The sequence below is a fragment of the Doryrhamphus excisus genome, linkage group LG14, assembly GCF_037039965.1.
Source record: "Doryrhamphus excisus strain RoL-2023G ecotype Guam linkage group LG14, RoL_Dexc_Guam_v1.1, whole genome shotgun sequence".
In the NCBI taxonomy this organism is placed as follows: domain Eukaryota; kingdom Metazoa; phylum Chordata; class Actinopteri; order Syngnathiformes; family Syngnathidae; genus Doryrhamphus; species Doryrhamphus excisus.
This window is the reverse complement of record NC_136370.1, coordinates 19,167,648-19,176,907: the sequence shown is the minus strand read 5'-3', so window position 1 is coordinate 19,176,907 and position 9,260 is coordinate 19,167,648. Positions and strand designations below refer to the sequence as shown.

At 47.7% G+C, this 9,260-nt stretch overlaps 2 protein-coding genes and 1 non-coding gene across 4 annotated transcripts; all 3 read right to left on the bottom strand.

Annotated features, from left to right (window-relative positions):
- Positions 1-547: 547 nt before the first annotated feature.
- psma3 (proteasome 20S subunit alpha 3) lies at positions 548-5,037 on the bottom strand. Its single transcript, XM_058090452.2, has 11 exons — positions 4,891-5,037; positions 3,704-3,786; positions 3,477-3,600; positions 2,166-2,267; positions 2,029-2,102; positions 1,898-1,970; positions 1,548-1,613; positions 1,418-1,464; positions 971-1,038; positions 731-795; positions 548-658 (listed from the first exon to the last, which is right to left on the bottom strand). The coding sequence occupies exons 1-11, from the start codon at positions 4,909-4,911 to the stop codon at positions 614-616; spliced, it is 768 nt and encodes a 255-aa protein (XP_057946435.2). The 5' UTR covers positions 4,912-5,037; the 3' UTR covers positions 548-613.
- On the bottom strand, positions 1,725-1,805 carry LOC131142583 (small nucleolar RNA SNORD53/SNORD92). Its single transcript, XR_009132655.1, has one exon. It is a non-coding gene; the product is annotated as a small nucleolar RNA SNORD53/SNORD92 (small nucleolar RNA).
- A 706-nt stretch (positions 5,038-5,743) lies between the features above and the next one.
- Positions 5,744-9,031, bottom strand: snx6 (sorting nexin 6). Of its 2 annotated transcripts, none has more exons than XM_058091099.2 (14): positions 8,922-9,031; positions 8,710-8,760; positions 8,192-8,296; positions 8,014-8,124; positions 7,818-7,939; positions 7,613-7,736; positions 7,439-7,534; positions 7,266-7,371; positions 7,120-7,195; positions 7,008-7,047; positions 6,854-6,940; positions 6,605-6,764; positions 6,443-6,528; positions 5,744-6,382 (listed from the first exon to the last, which is right to left on the bottom strand). In XM_058091099.2, exons 1-14 carry the CDS (start codon positions 8,925-8,927, stop codon positions 6,329-6,331), a joined length of 1,224 nt encoding a protein of 407 aa, XP_057947082.1. In that variant the 5' UTR covers positions 8,928-9,031; the 3' UTR covers positions 5,744-6,328. The 2 variants fall into 2 exon arrangements, with proteins under 2 accessions (XP_057947082.1, XP_057947083.1); XM_058091100.2 differs by having other exon boundaries at positions 8,710-8,757; positions 8,922-8,996.
- Positions 9,032-9,260: the final 229 nt, after the last annotated feature.

Genomic DNA, 9,260 nt, shown 5'->3' with positions numbered 1-9,260 from the left:
CTCCGTCAATACGTTGGAAGGTAGTACAATAGGGCCAATGTAACGCCGCAGCTGTTACAGTGACGTCGTGTTGACATTTGCGACACCCGCCACATAATTCATTGCACGTGACGCATGGCGCCGATTCACGCGCGTTCTTCCACGTACAATTCTGTACACAGCTGATATCATAACTGTATTACAGTCATCTTTATGGAACTAGACGAAGTGTTTGTACGGTAATACCGAAACTAAGCTATACCACTGGAGCACACAATACCCGATATCGTATTTTGGCTTCAAATGGTCGCTGCTGACATAAAGCGGGCTATTCTCCCATGTTTGGTAATGATTGCATGACGTCAAGTAGGCAAATCGCCTTCACGACAGACCCCTCGACTCACTTTCAGCACACAAATGGAGCCTTTACGTAACAGGAACATCGTGACCGTGGAGGCCATATATGGTCATTTATGTGCTGTAAGTGGAATTCTCACAGGCCCCACAGAGGTCACTCTTGGAGCTCCACAATGTTCAGGTCATCGAGTCACTGACTGGAGTAGAAGACTGGAAACAACTTTTTTTTATTTTCAAAAGCAAAACAAACATTAAAATATAAGGAAAAAAAGCATCTTCACATGTTGTCCTCATCAGAGTCGTCCTCCTCTTCAAGTGCGTCCTGAAAGACATGAGACGTTACACGAGTGTGACATACAAAGTGTGTGTGTTTGTGTGTGTACGAGCATGTCACCTTGGCGTATTTTTCTGCTTCCTCTCTGATGTCTTTGGGCACGAGCACATGCCGTCCATTTGTGACTGACGGGAGACAGAGAGAGAAAGGAGTGCTGTGTCACCATGGCAACCGGAACACACAACAGTGAGAGTGGTCGGTGAACCACAAGGAAATGGCATCACAGAGTCCAGTCACTAAGCCCCGCCTCCTGCCACTCGCCACATGGCCTGTGAGAATGTGCCGATGTCGTATTCTTACTTTCTCCCACCCAGCTGAGCTCCAACTCAAACGCTTTGTCCTTCACCTCGTCATGGACGATGTATATTCTGAAAGCACAAGGTCACGTGGTCACATGACAGGAAGCACGACACATGCAGCACACTGTTGACCGTGCTAGAGTAAAAGTAAACGTTGGTGAGGAAGAACATGCGATAAAACAAACATGGCCCAACTCGTGGGCCATGGTCTATCCTTTTATTGTTGCCCTTGGCATAGTGTAACCGTAGAATGGATTATTAAGGACATTTTATGAAACTATAGTTTAAGATATTACAATAATTGACTGTCGGCTATAACCCAAAGCTCATACATGGATGTTTTGTTCAAATAGCTTAGCATATATTGAGCAGTGTTACTGTGTGCTACAGTAATATGCTACGTGTAAAATGCTACAACACGGTTCACTTCATTTAATCGCAAACTCACATTTTGGCGACCTCTTTGACCAGCTCTCTGCATGTCATCTCTCTCATCTGCAACACACACACACACACACACACCACATTGTGTCACATGACATCACATCAAGTCACGTAGCACACACCTGTCAAGTCACCTGCAATTTTTCAATTTCTGTCTTGGCAGCTTGTTTGGCTTTTCCAATCGCACATCCCCAGTAGCCCTAAAACAGACAGTTGAGGAACACGCGTCAAAACGAGGTCCAAGTCATCACATTTCTTGTTGGTAAACGCACGTCTGTAAATGGCGAGCGCCACTCGTAAGCATGCACACTTTGGTCAGACAGCCAAGAGAAAGGGTTACATCACGTGACATCAGCTTGCTTAGCGAAACCTTCTCAGCATCATCACTCCTAGTGTGTGCTCGCATGTTCCATCAGGAAAACACTCAGTACTGTACTCAGTACAGTCAGGCGGGTCATTGGAGACCAGCACGTTGAACACTCACGTAAGAGACGCCAGAGGGGTCCACCATGTAGAGCTGCGGGCCGTCATCTTTGTCGTAAGATCCCAGGATGAAGCTGCGGACAAGAACAGTCATCCCCAGCTACAATGTACGGTTTTGACAGGAAGTCTCACCTGCAGCCAAACGGTCGCACGGCGCTGTACAAGGTGTAGGCGTGCACGTACATGGCCACGCGCTCCGACAGGTGCTGTGACAACAGGAAGCAGCATTAGCGCCGTGTGTCATGACTGGACTACAATGGACGCTTTACCTTGAGAGGAATGTCGTGTCCATAGCTGGACCTGAAGTTAGACGCTTCCTGTCGGGCGACTTCCGCTAACGAGCGAGCGTCTGCCAGGAGACCTGCCACTGCCTGGGGAGGGGGAGGGCAGACTTTTACTGTGGTTACATGCCTATACACACACACAAAAACATTATTGTGCTGTTATGACAGTCAAGCATGACCAGTGACGTGTGGTGAGGTTTAGGGCTGGTAAGCCACAGACTTAATGTTAATACAGCTCATTAATCATGATTTACTTTGATTAAAGCCTTTTCTTCAGAGTTCCCTTTATTATTTTTATAAATTGAAAACATTTGTGGTCGTACCTTTTAATTTCTATACGAAGCGCAGTGGCAAACTTGATGAGGGTAAACCCCGGTTACATTTCCAGTTAATGTACAAAATGGTACGCTTCTTGTCATGTTATCAATACACATCTCAGTTTGCACTGAAAAGTTTCCTGCATGTTCAAGTTAAACAGTAAAACTACTGTTTGTTTATGTTTCGGTTTGCGTCAGACCTTCTGGAACTGACTAACCAAGTTTAAATGTACATACGTCTTATACCACTCCAGGAAAAGCTCTTGATACTTTGTTGCAGAGGTCTGATCACCAACTGTTGTTTGTATTGCTGACGCTACTGTTTGTGTATTTCAATAAAGTTACAAAAACATTAACAATGGGCTTTTCCCCTCTGTAGGACATAGGTGCCCCCTCCCCTACCAATCTTGAAATTTTATTAAGTGGCGGTTAGCCTACTACGTACTTCAACAACATGTTAATGTAATGTTGATGTTCTGAATTCTGGTGTATGGGAATGCACCCTGCTGTGAATGTTTTGGTGAAGAAAAACAAAGTGTTGCGGGTAGGGATACTCCGATCAAAATCATCGGATTTCTGTTTAAAAAGCATGTAATCGTGTCAGCCAATAAACGGCTTTCAAAGCCAATCACAAAAAACGATAGGAAGGCAGCGAAAATACTATATGTATACCATATGTCCCGCGTAGGGTTACCAACGAAATGACGCATCTCATATTGAGCTTGACAAAGGCTTAATCAGATGCCAGTGTGTTTGACCCTTCCCTTACCAAACCTATCTTCAGTCGACTAGTTTTCCATCTTTGTTTACTTGCTTTGCATTGACTCAAAACAATACAAAACAAATCAACAATATTTAGATTATTTCATGTATGCTCCATGATGTGCCTCACCTGCCCCTCCGACCCCACGTCAACAAGCATGAGTCAGCAATTTAAATGGCGATTGCTCCCCCCCACAACAAAAGTATATGTGGTTACCATGCCGACATGTCTGTCAATGTTGAAGATGCGTTTGTTGGAGCCCTCCTCGTACAGTTTGGACAACACTAGCTTCTCCACGCCAAACACCACACCATCTTTACAGCGGATTCCGATAGCTGTGCTGGACTCACACAAGCACACACACACACACACACAAAGTAAAGCAGGTGCAATCAAACATATGAAATGAGAAACGAGTTGGAACGCTCGTACTGACAACCAACCTACTGTTTTCCACAGCCTTGATGGCGTATTCCACTTGAAACACTCGACCGTCAGGAGAGAAGGTGGATGCTGATAGGTCGTACTGCAAGACACATGGACAGGAAGTGAATTAATCGTAGTGAAAAATCACTGAAACACAGGACGCATAGTTGATACTGACTCATTATCCCGGCGATCGTGATTGACCAGTAGATCTTTTAGACTTACCCGGTCCATCGCTGTTTTAAACTTCCTAATAGTACATTTATATTTATGCAATGCATATTTTTAATGTTAGGCACGGTTGAACTGTATGACGAATATATTTTCTGATTGCAATCGTTTTTAACATCACAAGTGAAAATAGCTGCACATTTCCTGTACAAATTCAGGGCAAAAAAATCAAAGATGAGGCCACCGTGATAATCGCTTATTATCGATCTTATTATTCTTCTTGCTAATGGGACAAGAAAATACATAGAAATGTCACACAGGACCAGTACTTGCAGTACCGATGCATCCTGAAGGTGTCAGCCGTGAGCTGGAAGGTGCTTGCCTTCCTTGCCCAGAAGAAAAGCTAACGTTTTTGGGGTTTTTTTTTTAAACAATCTAGAATTATACAGACAGCACTGGCAAGAGCTTGATTCATAAACAAGTCAAATACTAGATATTTGTATGCTCTGCCGAATAAATACATGCATTTTGATTGCCAAGATGGCAGATTTTGAGCAACATGTATTAAAATAAAGTGCCTCACAAGCCATGAGTCTACGGAATGTGCCGATATTTTTCCATTGTCTGGTGATCAAATATACCACACAATACATCCGACGTCCATCAACAGAATCTTGTCTAAGTTCATGGCCGACGCCAGGAATCATAGGCTCAAAAAGGTTGGTGACAATCGGTGTATGAGGCATTGAGTGAAAACTGAACCCATTCTGCCTGTAATGCAGTCAATGCGTCAACCAATAAAATATCAGATAATGTATATACTTTATCAAATTCAACTACTACACGATAAAATAGCTTTCGGTTTCTGGTTAGCATCACGGCCTCATTGTGACTCAGCAAGCTAACTGCTAGCTAGCTATTAGCTGTTGTGAATTAACGTCATTTCGACTTTTTACAGACAATTTTCGAATAGATCAAGTAATACCAGACAGTCTCATTCTTGGCCAATAGCCTCGCTGAGACAAGCACTCACCCCGGTCCCAATGGAACTCATTTTAACTCGAACTTCGAAAGCAACGTGAAAGTGGAAACCAGTCGAGTTAGCGTCTCATTAAATCGTTGCTGTTAGGCTAGTAGATGTCACATGATTGCTTCCGGTTACGCCTTCACAATAATGGCTTAATACGGCGTGAAATAAACCGCAAAGTCGAAATACCGAGTCCACGTCATTTTATTGAATCTATGTATTTACCAGTATGAGTGTAACATGTATGTATAAATTAGAAGCAGAACGACGTTGCTTAATTTTCCCAGTGACAGGAAGTTCGATTAACTACAAGCACACGTTTGGACTGACTATCTCGCGTTTGGTAACAGCCATGAAATACTATTGACAATACAGTAATATGTCTGTCCCATGTTAATTGTGATAGCAGTACAGTTTACCATGGTAGGAGATAAACAAAAAAAGGCAAATGTGTGTTTTGATGTATTTTTGACAATGAGTTCTTTTCGTGTAAATGTGGACTTCCGGTGTGGGCTCTCGGCTGCCGCCTGCTGCCACGGAGTGAGCATGTCGGCCAAGCAACCAGGAGATCTGGAAGAACCGGCTTCGAATCTCCTTGTGTGGAGTTTGCATGTTCTCCCGGTGCGTGCGTGGGTTTTCTCCGGTTTCCTCCCACATTCCAAAAGCATGCATGTTAGATATGACATGTATATGACATATGCGAGCATTAATGATTCTTTTGTCTCTACGTGCCCTGCAATGGACTGGTGACCAGTCCAGTCTCGGCCAAAGTCAGCCAGGATAGGCTCCAGCACAGTGGCATAGAAAAACAATGTATGGATCGTTGTTCTTTTTTTAAAGAAGAAAAGCGCCTTGAAAGTTTTATTGTGAAAACAAATCAGCTCGTTTATTGACTTTTTCTACACTGGATTGCCATCTTGGCAGGGATGGAAGCTTTGGTCACATGAGTGAAACATTCCTTACAGTGAAAAAGAACAAAAAATCAACAAGTGACATTAAGGCAGAGACTGAGGCTCCTTCCACAAAACGTCTTTGAACAGAAACAAGATACAATTAGCGAGGAAAAGGACGAAGATGACGATCAGCGGCCATTGGTGAACCAATACAAAGCTGTACAAGGCATTCTTTCTTTATGTGACATTAATAAGAACAGGAGCCAGAATTGGACTCTGAACATCCACGCAGCAGCGGCACAGGAAGTTCACCGACACAGAAGAACCCCGCCAAAGTAAGACAGGAGAAGATGAAGCAGACTGATCCCGATTAGACCATAAAGGTCCAAATCGCATTAAGACCAGAACCAGCAGAGCGAGGTGGGAAGGGGTGGGGGGGTTTCGGGGTAGCGTGTGGTTAGTGATGAAGATGACCGACTTCCTGTTCCTTCTTCCTCAGCTTTCTGGTGGCATTCTGTCATCCATCTGGCGATGCCCCGATGGGGGCATGGTTAAGTGTTACCCTTCAACACACCCAGGCAGCTCTGCAGCAGCTGGAGGTTCCCCTGCGGATGAACGGTCCCACTGTGACATCACAACTGTTACCGAGAGGGGGCGGTGCCTACCTTGGCGTGTTTGAGCTCCAACTCTGCCAGCTCCACCAGGTTCTTCCTGAACGCCGCCACTCGCCTCGTCTTGAAGTCAATGAGCTCTGCTCGGGAAAGAAGGTCATAAGGGTTGAGATGGAGGTCGGCCCCCCCAGGGATTTAGGCGACTGGAGTCCTGACCTTGCTTGGCCGAGTCGGAGATCTTGTCGAACTTGTGGCAGCACAGCTGCTGGCTGCTCTCGGCCTGCAGGACGTCACGGTTCTTGGCACGAGCTTTGTCCAGAGCCTTGTTGGCGTTCTCGTAGTCCAGCAGCGCTCGACTCCTGCGGTACAGCAGGTCCTGCAGGAAGGGGGAGGGAGGGGGAAGACACGGTGACTCGATCAGGTGACGAGAGCGCAGCCAAAGCGGCGAGGCCTGATCGGAGAGACCTTTGCAGCCTGCGACTCCCTCAGGTAATATTTCAACAGGTCGGCCAGCTTCAAGTCTTCGTCGGCCGCGACCCGAGCTTCAATTTTCTACGGAGGGACACACGAGTCAGCGGACCGGCGACTCACACGCTTGTCATGTGACCACGTGACTCACCCTGGTCTTTTCAAAGAGCTCAGACACTTTGAGGAAAAACCTGAAACACCAGAGGACAAGTCAACACCGCGTTTGCACACCGTGAGCACGCGGCGGGCGGCGCCCTCCTCACTTGCACAGGTCGGTGGAGTCCTGCGTCCCCAACGCGTAGAGCGACGACGCAATTCTGTTGATGTCGTCGGCAGCATCTGAAGACATCACCACGCTGTCAAACATCATGAGGACATGCCGCCTGTCCATCAGCGCGAGCGATCTTACTCTTGTGAGAGCGGATCATCCGGTCCGATTTGGCCGAGGCGTCCTTCACACGGTTGTGATACTCCAACAGGAATGTCTTCTCGTGCTCGAAGAAGTCGTCCACGTCCTGAGGACACACGCGCGTCAGAGACAGACGAGGACGGCGGCTACGGCAACGCCTCGGTGTGTGTCACCTTAACGCCCGCCACCAGGACGCCGTCAGCTGACTTGACCACGTTCTTGAAGAAATCCTCCAACTTCTCCTTCTTGTTCTTGCCCCGTACGCTCAGCTGCGGCGGTCACAACAAAGAGCCGATGAAGGTCACTGGAAAGGACAGCTGGAGCGCCAAGTCGGCGGAGTCACTCACGTCCTGGTTGTACTCCAGGAAGACGTGGAAGTTGAGGTCCTTCCTCAGGATGGGATGAGCCGCCACTCTACACAAGAAGACCTCATGCATGGCCACCGTCTTTTTAAAGATGGCCAGGTACTCGCTGAGGAGGGGGGGTCACGTGACAGGAAGTGAGGCCAGATCAGAGGTGGCGTGGTATGTGTGTGTGTGTGTGCGGACTCACGCCTCCAGCTCCTGCTTCATCTTGGTGAACTCCTCCTTGGTCATGGATCCCTCGCCCTCCCCCAGCTTCTGCAGCTTCTCTCTGGAGGCGTCAAAGTCCGGCCTGGGGGGTGCCGGCGGGATCTGGATGGCAGCGACATTTGTCAGCTGACAGGAAGAGGACAAGAAAACCAGAGCTCGACGTGTGCATTGCTCACGATGTAGCCAGCGTAGTCTTCGTTCTCCACAAAGGAGTCATGCAGCCAAATGAACTCTTCATGCTGGCGGACCACCGAGAACTCGTTCTGCTTGAAGTTGGGCAGCGTGCTCTGCGGACACGAGTGCAAACGTCAGCGGTCTGACGCCCCCGAACAGGAAATGGCTGCAGCGTCTCACCTTGGTGTGCACCGTGAACTTGACCTTGTCTCGCTCGCTGAGGGCATCGGAGATATCCACCTGCAGGGTGGCGTCCGTCTGAAGGTCCACGTTGACTGCCCTCGGCTAGATAGATATACACACACACACACACACTCACATCATGTCCTTCAACATCCAAGTGATCCACATGGGTCAGCTGGTTCTACAAGAGCTCAACCAGCAACACAGATGCTCTCCTCTAAGATGAGCGACACAGACTGAACAGCGAAAGCCGATTAAGTAACCTTAATATGCCGTGAGCTAATTCAGCTAAGCTAGCAGGCTAACAGGTGCACGAATGTCACGTGACGGTCACGTGAGCAGCCGGGAGAACCAGTTCCACTAAAACGGCAGTTAACGTACAGCTAGCATTCGGCTAAGAAACCGTCGAAGCCGAAGCTAGCTAGCTAGCAAGCTAGCAAGCTTGTTCCGCCATCCGCGGCGGTGGACGCCACACAGGCGTGACATAAGAAGAAGTGGAAAAAGGGAGCACTCACTCCACGGTCCTCCTCGGAGAGGAAGTCTGGTCCGTCGTCCAGTCCTTCCTGCTGCGGACACACAAAGAGCACACGCAGTCGTCATTTGAGCGCCTCACACATCGGAAGTGGACAACCTGAAACCCATAGCGGCCGCCGAGACCCCGGAGGCCCTCGGTGGCCCAGCGAGCCGCCCAGAAGAGCAAAAGAGGAGAGAAAAGAGGCGAACCCACCATCATGGCTGCCGACGGGTGGAGACAGGAAGACGTGTGACGTCATGACGCCGTTTGAAAACATCCGTGTGTCCCTGTGTCCATCTTTCCCGCCCCCAAATAGCAGTTATTTAAAGAGAAACGTCATGAAAGCGCGTACATTTCGACAGAATACAATAAAAGTACATTATTGGCAGAATTACACTCGTAATATGCGCTTGATTTATTCACATTTCCAGCAACGATAAAAATATAACTATCTTCTCTTGACAGCAAACAAACGTCACATCTATCGGTGACCAACAGGGGGCAGCAAAACTCATAATGGAATTCTGGGAGATGAAGTTTCCTACAGTTTGA